Source organism: Rhodnius prolixus, unplaced genomic scaffold (genome assembly GCF_049639745.1).
Source record: "Rhodnius prolixus isolate KJV_2025 unplaced genomic scaffold, Rpr scaffold_3, whole genome shotgun sequence".
In the NCBI taxonomy this organism is placed as follows: domain Eukaryota; kingdom Metazoa; phylum Arthropoda; class Insecta; order Hemiptera; family Reduviidae; genus Rhodnius; species Rhodnius prolixus.
This window is the reverse complement of record NW_027411603.1, coordinates 10,466,627-10,484,970: the sequence shown is the minus strand read 5'-3', so window position 1 is coordinate 10,484,970 and position 18,344 is coordinate 10,466,627. Positions and strand designations below refer to the sequence as shown.

At 30.6% G+C, this 18,344-nt stretch overlaps 3 protein-coding genes across 9 annotated transcripts in view; 1 reads left to right on the top strand and 2 right to left on the bottom strand.

Moving 5' to 3' along the window:
• Positions 1 to 11,228, bottom strand: part of retm (real-time) — a 29,239-nt gene extending 18,011 nt beyond the window's left edge. Inside the window, exons 1-2 of the mRNA XM_074126866.1 lie at positions 11,090 to 11,228; positions 10,899 to 11,007 (exon numbers count right to left, since the gene is read on the bottom strand). Coding sequence (XP_073982967.1) covers positions 10,899 to 10,961 — 63 coding nt within the window. The 5' untranslated portion in view covers positions 10,962 to 11,007; positions 11,090 to 11,228. The remainder of the gene's footprint in view (positions 1 to 10,898; positions 11,008 to 11,089) is intronic.
• Positions 11,229 to 11,346: 118 nt separating this feature from the next.
• Positions 11,347 to 16,638, top strand: LOC141453517 (cold shock domain-containing protein CG9705). 3 transcript variants are annotated; one of them, XM_074126873.1, is made up of 4 exons: positions 11,347 to 11,609; positions 11,696 to 11,818; positions 11,899 to 12,096; positions 15,495 to 16,638. In XM_074126873.1, the coding sequence occupies exons 1-3, from the start codon at positions 11,497 to 11,499 to the stop codon at positions 12,053 to 12,055; spliced, it is 393 nt and encodes a 130-aa protein (XP_073982974.1). In that variant the 5' UTR covers positions 11,347 to 11,496; the 3' UTR covers positions 12,056 to 12,096; positions 15,495 to 16,638. The 3 variants fall into 3 exon arrangements, with proteins under 3 accessions (XP_073982974.1, XP_073982973.1, XP_073982972.1); XM_074126872.1 differs by having other exon boundaries at positions 12,218 to 16,638; XM_074126871.1 differs by having other exon boundaries at positions 11,899 to 16,638.
• A 261-nt stretch (positions 16,639 to 16,899) lies between these two features.
• lama (phospholipase B domain containing lamina ancestor) overlaps positions 16,900 to 18,344 on the bottom strand; it is a 45,496-nt gene continuing 44,051 nt past the window's right edge. For all 5 annotated transcript variants that reach the window (XM_074126862.1, XM_074126860.1, XM_074126863.1 and 2 more), the window contains 3 exons: positions 17,844 to 18,055; positions 17,450 to 17,652; positions 16,900 to 17,283 (listed from right to left, as the gene is read on the bottom strand). In XM_074126862.1, coding sequence (XP_073982963.1) covers positions 17,136 to 17,283; positions 17,450 to 17,652; positions 17,844 to 18,055 — 563 coding nt within the window. In that variant the 3' untranslated portion in view covers positions 16,900 to 17,135. The remainder of the gene's footprint in view (positions 17,284 to 17,449; positions 17,653 to 17,843; positions 18,056 to 18,344) is intronic.

The window sequence follows — 18,344 nt, the reverse complement described above, 5'->3', positions numbered from 1 at the left end:
ATTACTTGGGTGGGGCAAACTCCCTTCCTTATGAGGCACAGCGTCGAGGCTTTTAAAGTGCAAATCTGTACAAAATTTCGATTCGAATGACACTTCATTCATGAAAATCGGTTCACGTGTCGATAATTTGAAACGATTGTTATACTTCCTCTTAACAAGTGTAAGAGCTGATCGCCGCTTTAATGTTACGTAGGGGAGCCCTAACCCTATCATCCACCAAATTTTATCAAAATCGGGCCAAGATTTACAGAGTAATTAGTAATAATAATTTTGAAGGAGGCCTTACATAAAGGGGGCTAACTCCTCTCCCATTCGATGTACAGCGTCGAGACCCCCAAAAGGCACATCTACATAAAATTCCGAATCGAATGATACCTCATTCATAAAAATCGGCTACGTTGTTTACAAGAAAGGTAACAACAACAACAAGAAGAAGAAGAACAACAACAATTTTTGAAAATGCCGTTTTTGCTCATTTTCGGCAACTTTTTTCTCGAAACCCATAAGATCTAGGTTGTTGCAAAAAAATTACAGTTATAAAGGAGGATTTGCCCTTTATTTTAAAGAAAATAAGAGAATTTTATCTTTTATAGAAAAAGAGAAAAAAATTGTCAAAGTTGGGTGTTTTTCAACGTTACGCTTTTCCGTGCAGTTTTTGATGATCAACCCTTATACAACTGTCCTACCGGACAGTTTTAATAAATTACTTTTTTGCTGATACGAAATACTTATATGCCTGATATTAGTCAAAAATTAAAAAAAAAATGTGAATGTATACTACGCTTTCCTTTACACGGTTTGAAGAAGGAATGGCGATGGCCAATTAGATTTTTTTAATGTACTTTGAACCCAATATGAACAATCACCTGACAGAAAAGTAAGCCAATGGCTTTCTTAAGGATGAAAGTACACTTAAGGTTAGAAATTTTGATTGCAAACAAATCACATTAGCCAGCCAGTATCTTTTAAAAAATGCTATGGCAAGACAGTATTCCTTCCCCAAGGTATTGCAGCAATCTTCAAAAATAGGTTACAAGTCTAATAAACGCAATCCCAAAAAAGAGAAAACTTGGTTTTAAACCTTTTGGCCATGTTTCCAACAAGGTGTCAATCAAATTATTTCACCTTTTGCAAATATTTTCTCTGAAGGAAGGAAACGTTTGGCACACCAGTACAGAAATCCCACATTAATTGACTTTCATACTCAAGGAAAAAATACCTGGTCAGGTTCTCTAAAAATATGGACAACTACAGGTCTCGAAATGCTTTTCCATGGAAGCTATTTTTCAAAGGCGCCACTACTGGAAATTCCAGGATAAAAAAATTTCAATTAAGGATAGTGAACACATTATCTTATTCCTTTTCAAAGTTTTTGACAAATATCTTTAAAGAGGCTGAACCATATCAGAGCTACACGAGCGTTATTAATCTAATAACAAAGTCTAATATGAATTTAATGAAACTGTTGCTCTTTACACTCAATCATTTTGGTTATCTTCTTTGTTTATCTCGTGCGGAAGAAAAAAAATTAGAATAACATTAAACATTAATTTAATAATCTTTAAAAATTTCGGTCATATAATTTTAATTTTATCAAAACATTGACTTTGATTAAAGTAAGCAAAAAAATAGCAGTAATTCAAGAAAATGGAATTTACTGCTACAACAATTTATTGTAATATCTCACAACTATGTCATACAAAATTTTATAAAAAGTGAATAATTATTAAAACAAAATTTCTAGTTTACCAATTATAGTAGTAATTATTTCTATAGTCATTCTTTTTTTTTGCGTTTATTTTTTCTACAATCAGCGCGTTGGCGCTATAAGTAACTGTGATAACAGAAACAACGAAGCATACCCAGTAGTAACACTCCAAAACAGTAGGCTGTTAGTCACTCTCTTCACTTGAGAGGAGATCACGAGGACACTGTCTCTTAAGGCGTCTTGTCGGGTTATCAAGAAGAGTTCTTGAAAAAAGATTTTGAGCTAGAGGATTTATATGAGATTGCAGGTTAAAATGGAGTTTTCTGTATCATGTTTTAGTGACTGGTGCGATAAAAGGAATGTTAAGGTCAGTGTGTATAATCAGGATGGAGACATAAAATAGAGCGTTTACAAACAATAGTTCAACAATATAGTCATTCGAAAAGGCATCCATGTTTGTGGCATCCACGCGATTTTTTGTTTTCGACATTTTGTCCATGCAATAATGCATATAATCTGTAATTCCATATCTGGAATGAAGAGCAAAACGCGATTTCATACAATTTCCAAAAAGTTATTACAATTTTCTGTTAACTTGGCTTTCCTCTAAATATTACATATTAAAAACTCATGGTTGAGAAATTGTGACCAATTTTTGGTCGTAAAATTAATCCTTTTGCAGAGCAACATCACTTTCCATCTGTTATTTTTGCCCTGATGCAAAAATTTCCTTCTTTCTGACATTCATCAGCATTTGAAGCAGTTTTGATAGTTTGAATTATATGTCATCTGTCCTGGTGTTTTACGCTTGTCCAAGTGTCTTGGCTCGTAATCGCAATATTTAAGTTAATTATCATACCCAGAGTTTTTGCAACTTCCTTAACTCTTGCCGCAACTCTTCGAGGTAACACCGCATTTGACCTTGCTGAAAACGCAATATCATCGACATACGCCACAAATTAGGTGATCACCCAACATTTTTCTACCAGGATTTGAGCTTTATAGACTTTTACAAGATCAAGTTGCACAGTCTTGATGTTTAATAGCTAGGCAAAATCTACATTAAAATCTTCAGTTAGGAGGCCTTCTAACTTCACTTTACCAAGAGCCTATTGAGGACATTTTGATTTTTTGTTTTCTTTTTTAGCTTTGGCTATACTAGCCTCTATTAAAAACTATTTTAATAAAAGAAACTGGAAAAAGTAAGAAATAATATGGACGTTTCTCGAAACGCCTAAAGGCCTTAAAAACCTCTAGGAGCTAGTGTCTGACATCGATAACGAAGGCCTTAAAACAATTTTTGTTAGTTTAGGCAAAACAAAACAATAAAAAAAAGTACTTTACTCTCTGATTACATTAACTTTCCTGATTCCTCAAAAACTGGTGTTATATATTGTATATAAAATAATGATAAGCTTTGCCCCATTTCAAGTACATTGGGTTTGCCAATGGTCAGGAAGATAAAATTATTTCAAAATAAAATTTGAAATATTCGACATTAGACAGAGAACATTAACTAATGATTGGTTCGTTAATCGGATAATAAGCCAATTAGCAGGCTGAAATAGTAGCAAAATGAATAAATTATCTACAGTTCCCTATCATTGATGATTTAATTACTCTGAACCTAAACAAACAAGAAACAGTTTCATTTTTACACACATTTTATGTATATTAAAAAAAAATCTTTTATTGTGAAAATTATGCAAACAATATACATTCTTTCATGTATTACAAGGTGTTTGATACAGTCAGTTAGTGCTTCAGTAGATGTAATAAACCTGGCATGATTGGAGTGACCTTCAGACGGCGACAAAACAGGTGCAAGAGGAAATTAGTCTATCATTACCTTATTAAATCAAATCTATCGCTAAGTGAATCAGGAGATGTGCTACATACAAGCAATCTAGTGTGATTTCTTTTTAACTTATTTATGCAAGCGCGGACCTGCAATTTTTTTTTGCAGCACTGAAAGATAGCAACTTTCTCTGATTCTAGTTCAGAACACCTTTCGGAATGATTTTACTTTCACTTAGTATATAAGGATAAAGGAACAATTGAGGTCATGAGGATGTTTTGAAATTGATTTTTCATATGAATACTATTTTTGAGATTCTATAAGAAAAAAATTAATAAAATCCAGTGGGACCCATATCACGATTTTTTCCTTTCTGCAGTTGTATAATATTCATTTCTACAAAATTTACCTTCAATCATCGCAATATAATTAAGTGTTGAATTTGATGTGATTATACTTTCTTATTATTGGTACGAAAAGTCATCAATTTTTTTTTATTTGCATCATACAGCATTTCTTCATGTTCAAATGAAAGGGGCAGACTTCCCTTCAACCTTTATCAACTTTTAGAGATTTCTGAAAAACCTCAGAATTAGGGATGGTTCAAGGGCCCATCCTTCTACAACAACTGGTAATTCTAAGTCTAATCCTAATCAAGAAGACAGAGCCGCAAGCGGCACTCTATATGGTGAGTGCCACAACAGCTCGTTGTGTCGCCGTGGCCTAGGCTGACTGGCCAACCACGAAATCAACTCAAATTCTGTGACCTTACGCTAAAACCAATCAACATTATTTCTTATCCCCTGTACCTGTGAGTTAATTTATTTTATACGTTCAAAAATACTCAAGCAAATTTAAAATTCCATTATAATTACAATAAGATTAGGTTTAGTGAGCCACCAAAGGGGGTAACTTCAATTTCAAGTTAATAAAAAACTAAATAAAAAAGTTGAAGTAGTGTGAATTACACCAAATATGTAGAAATGAACCATCGCATTTTTTGGAAATGTAAATGTACAAAAAGAAAGACACTATCTTCTGATTGAATAAATAAATTCAAAATATTATAAAGTAAATGTTAGACATTTAATTAAAAGATACAATAATTGAAAAAAGAAAGAAGAAAAAACATGTAAAAAAGAAATAGTGTCTATTTCTATTGTACTTCTACTACAATACAATCGATTAAAATATAGGACACTAATAATTCAGTGTGATTAGCTTTTATCTAAAACAATATACAAACATAAAATTAAAGTAGTCCAATTTTTAATAATACTTGAAATATATAAATAATTGAATTTAATTTAGACAAAAATATAGTGTTCACTTTTATAATTTTCAGCATAAAATAAATGTTTCAACACAACAGATCAATATTATTTTATATAAAAATCGAATAAGTTAGACGAGAAATAATAACTATATAACGTGAATAGCAATATTTGTCAGAGAAAAATTGTAAAAGTGAGTTCCGTGAGCTATGACGATTGATAGTTTTTGTAATTTTTCACACGATATCGTTAAATCATTAGTGAAATTCAAGGGAAAGATTAAAATTCTTCAAACACTTTTACAACTAACTTTAGAATAAAAATCTAGAATTTTAGCAACTAATTGTAACAGCTGAAAGACAAATTATTTTTTAATAATTTCTAAAAGAAATGGGAAGAAAATAATGAATTAACTCCAACCAGCAGGACTGGAAACCCAATATAATTTGATACTGGAGCCATTAGCTGTCTAGAAAATTACAACTCAGAAATTGATTATCCTTTTCTTATAATCTCAGTAGCGTAAATGAATTGAAATCAGCTCTGCCTGAAAGACTGATTAGTTCTCCTAGGTTTATCGAGACATCTATTTCAGATACGAGTCTTATGAAAAGGCGAAAATTTTCCTACTAAAAAAGGGTAATCACATTTACAGAGCATCTTTTCTTCACAAGGTAGGATTGATAATCTGGAGTCCTTTTACGCAGTAATAGTTAGATCTTATAGTTAATAATGTAAGATCTTTGAAACCCTCGAGAGAGAGTTTCAAATCACAAAAACTAAAATGGAACTTAGAGGAGGCTTTACCTATCAAACATTCAGTGAGATGATAAGCGTTTTCAAGTGTTGTGCCTTGGGGGACAGGACCAAGGTTCTAATCTAATTTTATTTTGTATGGTTATCTCAAGTCAAGAAATTAAAATCGCAAAACAATCAAATTTAATACTTCCTTTTGTTTTTGCCAAGGGATCTAGCAATAAAAAGTGAAATTATTTATTTGGAAAACATCGATTCAGCTGAAATGATTTATCGAACAAATAGTTGAAAGAAAATATAACGTTACAGCTGCCAGAGAAAATCATGTGAGAGACTTGACACCAGCCATCTAATTTTTGCTGTTAATTAAATACGAATTCCCCACTTGCTACAAGTTTTGTTTGTTACTTCCATATCCATAACCGCTAAAATAATAACTAGCTGTATCCGCTAAATTTTTAATAAATTTGCATCGATTAATGATTTCCTCTTATAAAAGGAACTGTAGTTTTATGTAACACATCGGATCTCAAACTTAACAATTTATTATTTGATTGCAAATTTAATTTCTATATCTCATAACACTTACGCATTATATCTATATAAATAAAAATAAAATTATAAATATCGAAAAAAGCAACAATTAAACAAACGAAACAATCACATGTAAAATAATAAAAAATATTGAGTTACTTTTATACAAGTTTCTGTAACTATAATTAATCGCAAATATATGCTTTGAATTCTTTCACGTGTGAAAGATAATAAAAGGTATTAACAATATCTCTGTTGGTTTTGTGATGGCATAAGAATATTTTAAAATGAAAAATTAATATTGAAAATGTTTAAGTATTGCCACATCATGTAAACTACAGTTTTGGACAACCATTTGAAAACTCGGAAAAGCTAGTTTAACATTTTTTCAATCTCAATTAAATTTCTATTTTGAAGTACACACTAAAAATTTATTATTATTTTATTCTTTGTAACATTTACCTACCTAGAAATAAAAGAAAGGCGTTTTTAAAGAACTGAACTCTTAAAAAACTCTACGATGCAAACATGATTTAAATGTGCGAATGTACTACCAGAAATATGCAAAAAATATACTTCCCTAATGTGCAAGTTTGCGGAATGGATTATCCTGTTTTGAGATTTTCCCGAAAATGGTTTCTAAATTGGAATACTGACTGGACGGTTATTTCTGACACTTTGTCAGGTTATTCTTTTAGGGCAGCTATGTTGAGGAATGGAGGTAAGCTTTCTTATAAGTACTATTTCAGCATTATTAGAGTTTAACTGTCTACGTATGTTCATGGAAATTTGCATGGAGTTAAATTTCCAATTTTACAAAAAATCTTAAGACAATTTTATAACTACAACTGAGGTTGAAAAGTCAATTAATAAAAGTCAAAGTCGAAAATTGGTAATGATTGCACTATTTTCTATTAAGAGCATTAAGAGAAAGTGCACATATCGATTTAAAATTGTAAAATTTAAATTACTATTTTATTCAGACAATGAAAAGTGCAATTTATCCTTTCACACTGATTAAATAATTAATTAACATTCTTATCTAAAAAAAATTGAAGGTACACATGTACATTGCAAAACATAAAACAATAAATAAATACTTAAATAAGATTTATGATCTAAAAAGATAAATAAGATTTAAATGAAGAAAAAATATGAAAAACAAATGACATGATCAACTGTCTGGGTAAGTGGACTCTCACAAGTAAATCCCTATCTGCCCATTTTTCCTCTAGGAGCCTCCTAAAGTCCCTAAAGTAGAGTGTGACACATCATAGGCAAGTGATTGATTATTCACTTAATAAAAGTATTTTGAGAATTAATAGAACAATTCTCGTACACAATAACAAAGTTGAATTTATCTAGCTGAAAAACCATCGCCCACGCTCCAAACTTTTCAAGAACTCAAGTGAAAAAATTGCTGGTTTGAGAGAAGTTCATTCCGTGACAGTAGATAGCTAAAGATTATTAGATTAAAATGACTGACGTCATCAACACCTGCGCAAACTCATCCCAAGAATAGTCATTGTTCTTTCTTGTATTTATCTTATATTTAACAAAACGATGAGGGTATTTCTGTCCTGGATATAAAAATAAATTTTTCAATAAAAACCTAGAGAGCTGGTGTCATTCCAGTCGGAATCTTATCTTAAGTAATAAGTCAAATAATAACTTCAATTAGGGAGGGGATTAGCTATGCGGTTAGCGTATTGAATTCCCACACGGAGGTCCCGGGTTCGAATCCAACTGCTGGCCCTCCCGGCAGTGCACAGAAAAAAGCTCCAGGCGCCAATAACCTCAGATGTTGACGTTATGCCTTAAATCATTAAAAAAGTAATAATAAAATAACTTCAGTTGTTTGTCCTCAAGGGCAACCTGAAAGATGACCGAAACTTGTCGAATAGCCATTGCGGTAAGAACATTTTGTTAAACTCGCAAAGAAGAAAATGGCAGAAAAATGAAATTTAAGTCTTATTGTCATTCGTTGCTTCAACCAACCAAAAATACCAACTTTTTATCACGGTCTTAATATGATTTACATAAAAAGTAAATTCAAGGTACATTCTTATAAAAAAAAACTATTCAAAAATCAATAAATAAAATCTAAAAATGAACGGCACGAAATTTATTACGACTGATGTCAGAATATTTAATTTCTATTTTAAAATATTTTTCTTTATTGCTTTTGGTGAGTTTTATAATTAAGCTTAAGGAATTACATACATTTGACAGATGTAATTCTTATTGAGTAAGAAAATAATATTTACATACATTTGAAAAGCCGTTTTTGTTTTTCACAAGCTTATAGAGTTATCTATATATAACAGATAATTAAAAACCTTCTAACTTTTTAGGTGTTACTTTTCCTCTACAACTGTATAAATGTTTTTATATAACACTTCATATAACAGCGCATTATACAATTCTAGGAAGAATGTGCATTAGATGGTTAAATTATTTTCATTTCAACATTACATTTTGTTTGAAATAATTGTTTGAATGCGATAGAAAAAATTTGAAGTATGAATGAATACAATGACATTATTTACTTCTTTGTTTTATTAGGATGGTCAATATTCTTTATTGATAAGAAAATCTAGAAGAAGAAGAAGAGAGAAAAAAAATGAACATTTCGTAATATCTTGCTGCTGCTTATAGCACACTCAAATTAACTGTATTTTGGTGTGTTAAAAATTGAATTTTGAAATTAGATTTTATGTTTTTACTTCTAAAGGAAAAAAAAAATCTTTTAGTAAATTTGCTGTTTCCCATCACACGTAGCTAAAATGTTTACCAAACGCATTATTTTATTATTCGATTAAAGCTGATATGAAGAAGGAATAGAAATTATTTTTTTAATTATTATTCTACGTGGGCAAGAACCAGTTCTTTGAAAGCTTTTGCAGATGCAACTGTTCAAATTTCAGACAAGTATTAGCAATTAATGAAGATACATATTTGTTTGTTTCAATAAAAGGCAACCGTATTTAGATAAGAAATCAACGTCACTGGCAATTAGTGCCTATCATTTGTACAAATGAGACATCAAATGTGAAACAATTTATTAAAAAGCACAATTAAATGCACTTTTGGTAAATTTTATTAATGAGAAGTGTGTGAACTCACTTATGAAGCTTTTTCCTTCTTACAGGTTGCCATCTGGTCAAATCTCAAAAACTGTCGATAGTTCCAATTTTTGTTTGACTTCTAGCAGCCATTAGTCCTCCGATATCATCCTCTTTTTGAGGGTCTGCTTCCTGTTCGTTTTCAGAACCCACTTCCTAATATTTAACGCAATCTCTAAAAACGTATTCTTCTTAAATGACCGCAACACCTGCACTTCTTTTTTTCAATCTTCTTCGCTGATTCAGTTACTTCCATATCCAGACGGATCGCATTATTTCTTATTTTATCCATTTTTGTATTCTATAGACTACACTTGTTTCCCATTTCCACCACTCTGCAAGGGTTTGTAAGTGGGAGACGAGGTTTCTGAGCCATACATATGGATCGTTCGACAAGTGAGGAAATATACATTTCTTATTTCTTAAGCAAAACCTCTACTCCACAGGCTCGGTGAAGCATTTTTACAGCAGGCGTCGCCAACACTCTTTTTTCTTAACTACAACCTCCTTTACTTTCAAGCACAAAACGAAATATCTGAATCCTTCTACTATTTATTATAACCTTTTCCCATTCACTACCAATCTTCGGCCCTTCACGGCACTTCCAGACATTCAATCTTTTCATAATTACCCATTCCCAAGTATGAATTATGGTCCTTTAGATTCCTCATAATTAATTCTAAGTCATCCTTACCCTGAGCAATCACCACTATATCATCCGCAAAAAAATACTGAAGACAAATCTTAACGTACAAATCTATAATGTAGCTGATTACAAAAAAAAAAAAAAAAAAAAAAAGAAAAAAAAGCAGAGCCAGAGAGAAAATTGAATAAACTCCTAATTCTCCCAAACGATAATTTTAAATAGAAATCAACTTCTATAGTTTGAATGAAAAATCTTAAAAATATATATAATTTTAACAGTTTTATTAAATGTACTGATAAGGGTAATATTATGAAGTCTAAATCACATCTATTCTTTAACAATTATTTAGTTACAACTGAACTTATAACGTTTAAAATAAAGTATGAATGAAAAACAAAGTGGTAGCATATTTTTTTGCAATTTACTTTCTAAATAATTCAAAATCTCGAATAATTAAAGCTAAATCACAAAACACTTATTTACAAAATTTAAGTTACTCGGATTTAAAAAAAAAAAAAAAAGTAGGAATATCATTGTTATATGACGAAAATTATTAACAAAACATAGCAATAAGTAAGTTACGAAAATGGCATAAAGGAAGTTATCAAAGCAAATATAAATTAATAAGTTAGAAAATGGTTAGACATATTATTTGTTTCTTTCAGCTTTAAAAGAAATGGAAATAAATAAACGAACTAGGATCTCTCAAACATGAGGAAAAAAGAAACTCCAAATGTAAAAAATTTTCACTTTCAAGCACTAGTAATAAAAATAACCTGATGAAAGTAACCACAAATTATTTACAAATCGTAACATGTGCTAAATATGTACTATCCTTAACAGTAGTTAAGAAGGTTCCCTAAATGTTTCAAAAATTTGGTAACTTATTAATTTTAAATATTTGCACCTAAAAGTAATTAGAAATTTCAATCTGGAACCTAAGATAGACAGCTCTTTTAAATAACAATTTCAATTTTCTTTATAAATAGGTGACAAAAGAATAATTAACAACTTAAATTCTAAAAACTTTATTTCATATGAGTAGAACTTCTCTTACCTTCATTACGAGTTCAAAAGGGTACTTGTAAACCCTTACTGGAGACTGGTATTTCTGTACCATTGTTAATACCGTACTGAATGCTCAATAAATGCGCACCATATTACAACTGCAAAGATTATAACTTACATTCAAGGATAAATAAAAACTAGAATAAAATACTGATCGTAAGACACCAGGCTACTACTCACAAATTTTTTAAGCATTCAGATAAGAAGCTGTCTGAATGCAGTAATGTCAAATATGTCAATCCCGCCTACACAAGCGCTCCTACCACTGTTTCACACAACTATTGATTACAAATACAAAAAGTACATTGGAATTATTAATTATTAACTTGTTGATCTTTCGTACGTCTTTACATTCATAATTAACAAGCACATTATTAGAAAAGTATAACTACTTCTTGAATTAACATTTCAGAAGATGAAATAAACTACCGAATTTTCTAGTTCAACATGAGAAATGATAACCTTCTTATCTCATCAGCTGATAGTGGTATTGACTTGAGTAAAGTGAGGGGAGATTGTACGCACCTTCTCAGATCTAAAGAATTATAGGCAATTTATTTCTTTTTATTGCCAGATCAGTTAACTCTATGGAAACTCCAACTAAATCTGAAAGTTTTCATAACTTCTCTTCTCCGGAAGGGAGTCCATCTGTACATGTTCCTAGCCCCATTATAACAAGAAGAAACAGAACAGATTCCACGTGAGTGTTTTACAGTTTTATGTTATACATACATTTGTGCTTGTTTCTTTTCTGTATTCAGGTTTGTGTTTCATCAATCATCACAGTTCGGCTAGAGCCTTGCTGAACCCTCAAGAAACTGGCATCGTTCAGTCTTTTAGCAGATCAAAAGGGCATGGTTTTATCCAGAGAAGTGTGAGCAGTGAACCAATTTTTGTACATATCTCTGAGTAAGTAATGGTGTATTTCTTACATAGTTATTTCACACCGTTAATTATAATAACTCTTTAATTTTAAACATGTACTTAAGCATTGAAGGAGAATATGTACCACTACCAGGGGATAAAGTGAAGTACCGACTGTGCCCTATTCCTCCTAAATTTGAAAAGTGCCAAGCTGTTCATGTTGAAATAATAAATTACACACCAGAAGTTCATCTAAGGTGGGACTCTCCTGCTGAAAGTTAAATTGAAAATGCTGTCATAATAAACACCACTTCACCTATTTGGTAATAAAAAGCATTAACTTTATTATGAAAATATGAAAGACTAAAAATTATTTTATAGAAAGCGGCAAAAATAATATTTTTTGAAGTTAGCTCAAATTTCAATATGCAAATATTTTTTCAGAAAATCGCTTACAATATTTTTATAAATATGTTTGTAAAACAGTTTAATAATTATCAACATGAAATCAAATAAGGAATTTCAAACATTAATTAATTATGAGATTTATGCGGGTAAAGCGTTTTTGTTTATTTTTTGTATACTTAAGTGAAGTTTTTGAATTTGTTAGAATAAGATTTACTAATAATAATTTGCATCGTCTGATGCTTTAGAGTAGAAAACTAATTGAAGTTTATTTAAAAAAATTGAGTATTAAAAGTATCATGGATTGTTTTCAATAGAATTTAGCAACAACAGAACTTACTAGAATGACTATTTGTAACAAATTAATATTAGTTGCTTCTCTAAAACTTGCGTCATAACAGTAAGCGTTTCGGTGAATTTAATTTTTTATCGAAATTTAGCTTGTTGAATATTATTGGGGTTCTTGACGATTTTAGCTTTCTTATCCGTTTATGGGTTTTTGTTTCCACACTGGGCACTATGCTAAGGCGACTTCATAATACATGATATTTTACGTACAATCATCCAATTCAAATAATGATTTTTTTAATGAAATACCAGGCAAGAAATAAATATTTTGTTGATATTGTACAGAACTAAGTTTCAGTTTGAAGTAAAAAAAAACAAAAGAAAAGGAAGAATTTCTTTACAAAAACATACTTTTTAAGCCTGTCAGACATACAAGCACGGCAGATGATATGTGTATTCGAATACCAATATTGGCCTATACCATCAACGTGGAATAACAGCCTTTTTTTTTGCCCTGAAGAGTGCTTCCTCTCTCTTTACAAAAAGTAGAAACTTCAACAGGTCTTTTTTAATTCTTTATTTAAGTAATATAGCCCGTTGTGATTGACTGTTAGTAAATCCGTCTAACAGCTGTTGGATCCTTACTCCCGCCACTCCTTGGGTTTGGAATTTAAAAAAATTCAGCACTCTAGTTTGATCTTCAAAAGTCTGGGTATCCAGAACATCCTTTTCCATTTCACATAGAGCATATGTGCTTCGGCTGTTATTCTCTTGGTTTTGTTGGTATGAAGCAAAATTGCTTAAATTAATTAAAAATCTCAGTCGTAAGCTTATGAACAGAAAATATCAACTAAAAGAGGTGAGATTTTGAGCTTTGAAGTAGATAAATAGAAATTTGTTTTATGCAGCCCAATCATTAATAATTTTTATGCAAAGTCTACGTGTTGTTACTAAAAACTTAGTTTTTGGAAAATATGGTCTGAAACATTATATTTTTTAAGAATTTCTTGTTTGAATCTTCACAAAATACACTTTTCTTTAAACAGCTTCAAAGGGTTTTTATCAAATTGTTGAATTTTCTTTTACCATCTTTACCGCAGCATTTATGAAAACAAAAACAAAAAAAATGAATTCTTTTACTATTGGAAACTGAAAAGATGGTTTGTAAAGCCTTTAGATTGAAAAAAGTTCAATCAGATTTTCGAAATATAAACAGGAAATTGTAAAATATTGAATTTACTTAAAGTAAGCTAAAAATGATTGATCTGTAATATACATTATAATTAGATTATTATTTTACTCGGAACTCGTAGCTAATATTAGGGAATGAATTTAATCAGTATAAAGTAGGAAATTAATTAAAACATTAGGCCTATTAAAAAAAAATTATATCACATCTTTAGTTATAATTAATTATTGTTTCACATCACTTCACATAAAGCTCCAGTGCCTTTAACACCCATTTTTAAGTAGAACACCCAATTTGAGAGTTTAAATCAAGATTCAATTTTTTTCAGATACCAAAGTTTTACAATTTTTCATAAAAAGCTCATTTTCCATTGATTTTCTCAATTAAGTTGCTAAATAAAATGCTAATTACAAAGGGCATAATGTTTACTGCTTAAATGAAAATTAAGACTTAACCCGTTCGTTTTTTTTTTAAACATCAATTTTTCTTCCAGTGTTTTTTTATTTACTGTGATTAAATCTATTTGAAGGAATGGATTAGCTGAGTGGCTGGTGCTGCAGTCTCCCATGCCTGTTGCTTGCCCTCACTATGTAGATTTCTTTCTTCCTTGGATTTTTTTTACATCCTACTGTTCAGTAATGAACAGTGTTGTCTGTAGTGTGAGAACACTATGCCGACAGTTCCCTGGGAAAGAAATTCAGTTCCATTGATCTCTGAAAAACTACATTACCACTTCTATCTTTTATGTTTAACAATCCTATATAGGAATCTTCTAAATCTAAAGTAGGTTTTTAATAAATTCGTAATTGTTTTCTTTGGTAAAAAACAGGTTTTTCGCGTTCTTAATTGCAATTCATAATCAACAAAAAACTTGATCACTCATTTTCAGGAAGCTTTGATTCTAACTATATATCTTGTTCGCTTTCCGCGTACTTTCAAGATTTAATTACTTAAATTTATACATTTAGCACCTTTAATTTGTCTTCTCTTTTGGATTAGCCTTTTAAACAATTTTACCCAATTTATAATTTATTTATGTACGTAAGTCTCATGGCTGTAAATGTTCTGTTCAATAAAGTACCTAAGCCTCCGCCAACGTTACTTAGCCGTCTCTGACTATCGCAGACGTTCTTCATATTTACTGATCAAAGGGCTCCAACGAAGTGAGGTTTGTCCACAGCCTTATCACTGCATGATGTTCTTCCTTTTGGAACCTCTCATCCTCTTTCGGGTGCAAGTGTCCCAGCCATCTCAAACCTTTATTACTTAATTTGATGTTGGCTACAACATCCGGTTTTCCAAACGTCTCCTCTATCTGATGTCCCCACTTATAGGGTTGATAAAAATTAAAACTGCTCGCAGAAAAATTTAAAGCTCTGAACTAACTTTTAGAGGTAAAGAGGAGTTCCTTATTAGTATATGAGGAATACCATGTATCACCTATTTTGATCCCAGCACACCCATAGTACTTTAAACAATTTTTTTTTTAATGAATCAGAGAAGTTAATAAATTTTTAGCATAAGTATTTGTAGTAGATCTTATATTCATCGTCTTCACAAAAATTGGTTAATTTTTTATTTTAACATAGCTGACCGATCTTAGTTGAACTGATGAATTAATTGAATATCTTTTATTTTATCCATCACTGTGGACTTAACCACATTTTTAAATAAATGTTTTCGTCTTATTACAACACATGTTTGGTCTTTACAACTAAAACGCATATATTCTAATTTATTGTTCAAATATTACATAATTCACAAATTATAAAAATAATTTGGCCTTTTATAAATTTAAAACGTTTTTGCGGAATTTCTTCAATTTAAAAATTATTTTAGGGAAGGAATTAGATATGAGGTTAGCCCACGCGGAGGTGCCGGATTCGAATCCAGCTGCTGACCCTTAGATTTTCTCTTCCTAGGAGCTTCTTACAGCTCACACTGTACGGAAGCTGGAAGTGTACTGCAAAAAGCTCCGGGCGCTAATAACCTCATATGTTGTCTTAAATAAATAAATTAAAAAAAATAAATAAATTATTTTGGGTACACATTGAGCCTTATTACAATACGTTTGCACAATCTATTTGCAATTAATCCACATTTGGTTATTACAGTGAAAGTAACCGTTAAATAATGAATTTATAGTGAATGGATAAATAATAAGACAATCTTATTTTGGTATGTACACAAACAAAGTGCATTAATTAATATTGTATACTGTAGCTAACCATATTATGACAATGAAGCTTAATGTTATATTAGTTTAAAGTAACTTAATAAATTAAAACTGGCTGGAGTAAAACAATATTTGGAACAAACTTAAAAAGAACACCAACAAATGTTTGTATTGCTTTATTTATTTTGTGTGTCTACTTTAATTTATTGCGATTTAAGAATTAGAAATAATTGTAGGAAATGTTTTATTTTTTAGAAGACCTTCAATTTTTAAAAGAGTAACAAAGAACAGATTATTACGATTTTAGTTTTCTATATATTTAGATTGAAAAAGTTAAGTATTAGATGTTTTGGTAGTATAGTTTATTTTTACTTAGAAAAGTATGTTACTAATTAATAGCAATAACATTCAATTGAATATTAAGAGCGTTAAAATTTGTTACGTACTTTCTTAAAGTGTGCCATTACAGGTTTTAAAAGTCAGTGGAAATTTCATGTGAATTAGTTAAAATTAAAAAAATTTAATCAGCTTTCATTATGTACTTGTTTTCAAACCAGTTGTACTCCTGAACAGATTTATAAGTAAGTGGAAGGGGGGATAAGTAGGTGGAAGAATAAACTCACTGGATTTGAATTTGAGTCTTTTAAGTTTACACTCAAATTTAAAAAATGCTTATTTTATTTCTTTTGTAAGCACTAATGTCAAATTGTACAAAATTTGGAATCAGGAGTAAAAATGAATTTTTAACATATTTTGTTACGCTGTTGTTTAAGAATAAATGATTTAATAAATAACAATATGAATTTATTTATTTGTTTTTTATCACAAAAACAATTCAGCTTTTTAAGTCATCGAAGTAGATTATCACAACGTTTAACATGTCACAAGATTTTTGACTAATATCGCAGCTAGAGACCGTGCGCATTATTGTAATAATGTTGAGAATATAAATAAAGATCGTTTTCCAGATTTCTTATTAAAAAGGTACATTCCCTATTAAGTATTACGAAGCTTAAATGTCTTTTTTACATGAAATAGGTAAATGGAATAGTTAATACACTTTATGAATTCGGTTAAAAACATTTATTTCACATGTTTTATAAAATCTTCCACAAGGCTGAAATGAAATACTGCACATAAAAAAACATGATCAAATAAATATTTCCAGTAATCCACTTAATAAATAAAGGAATTTTCTTTAAAAAACACAAGTAACAATAATGATCACAGACAAATGAATGAAGAAGCAGTCTCAAAATGCTGACAGCCTACGTTCCAAGTAAACTGGAGGAATATGTTATAGTTTACCAAACCCATTCTGGTCGATGTGGCTGGAAATTCCATACATCTACCTGACCGTAGTGTGGTATTTTCTTTAAGTAACTGGTTGACCAACGAAAAGGTTCAACATGGTATGATGCGTTGTACGGTGGTCCAGCGATTCCAATATACCTAATCAGACAATAGATTTATACCAAATCAAGAACTATAAGCTTACATAAGCAGGTAAGAACAAGTAAACGAAAACTTCAAAAAAAAAAAAAAATCGTAAATGCTTTTCACGCAGTGCTTATTTCAAAGACAAATTTTTATTAGGAAATAGCAACTCATTACTTACTCATCATGTCCACTAGACACTTTAAGATCTATTATACCAGCATAATCTTGAACAACAATGTCTCTGACCAGCTCGTCTTGAGGAATTGCACTATGATTCTTGTCCCACATGCGACGATTTTCTAATGACCTTACTCTATCCTTTGTATCTTTTTCATCAGTCATTCCTTTAATGAAATCATGAAAGCCTCCTTGACCGGTAAGCTAGAGTAAAAAAAGTGTAAATGGATGAACAAGTATTTTACTTTGGCAAGATATACAAATAAGAGAAGAAAAAATGCCGTCTATCAGAGGTGTTTTATTGTAATTAAAATCTTTTACCAGATGTTTAAAAAAAAAGTATGGCTAAGCAACAAACTACTCAACTTGTGATATCAGATGTTAAGTAAACCTACTTGATCGGACGAAGGGCCAGTTTTATTGTCTTCTTCACCATTGTATTCGTAATGTACAGAGAAACCATCATCACCCACTATTCTTGGCATGTCACCAGTCCCAGCGGAATTATTGACGTTTATTAATATTACATCACTTCGTCCAAATGCAGTTAATATCGGATGCCGCATAAGAGATATCATAGATTCTGCATCCTTCACTTCAGTTGATCCTAAACATTTCAAAACATTTGATTGATATAACGTTTCAAAAACATTCGAACTAACAGATTTGTTAAATAAATTCAATTTTTTTTTTTTGGTGTGGCGGTCTCTTAGAGAAAATCAAAGGGGTAATATCTGAAATTTGAGCAAATTAAATATTATTCTTCAGCAAGAATTGGCTTAGTTATTGAATATAAATTTTAAATATTTGTGAAACGAAAAGAGACTGCGGGTCTGAAATTTGAACTCCTCACATTTCAGATGGAAGGAGCAGGTCGTGATGGAGATAAGAACAAA

Coding starts and splice junctions, on each gene's coding strand:
- LOC141453517 (XM_074126873.1), top strand. CDS start 11,497: ATGGAAACTCCAACTAAATCTGAAAGTTTTCATAACTTCTCTTCTCCG. Junction 11,610..11,695: donor AGAAACAGAACAGATTCCAC/GTGAGTGTTTTA, acceptor CAATCATCACAG/TTCGGCTAGAGCCTTGCTGA. Junction 11,819..11,898: donor ATTTTTGTACATATCTCTGA/GTAAGTAATGGT, acceptor CATGTACTTAAG/CATTGAAGGAGAATATGTAC.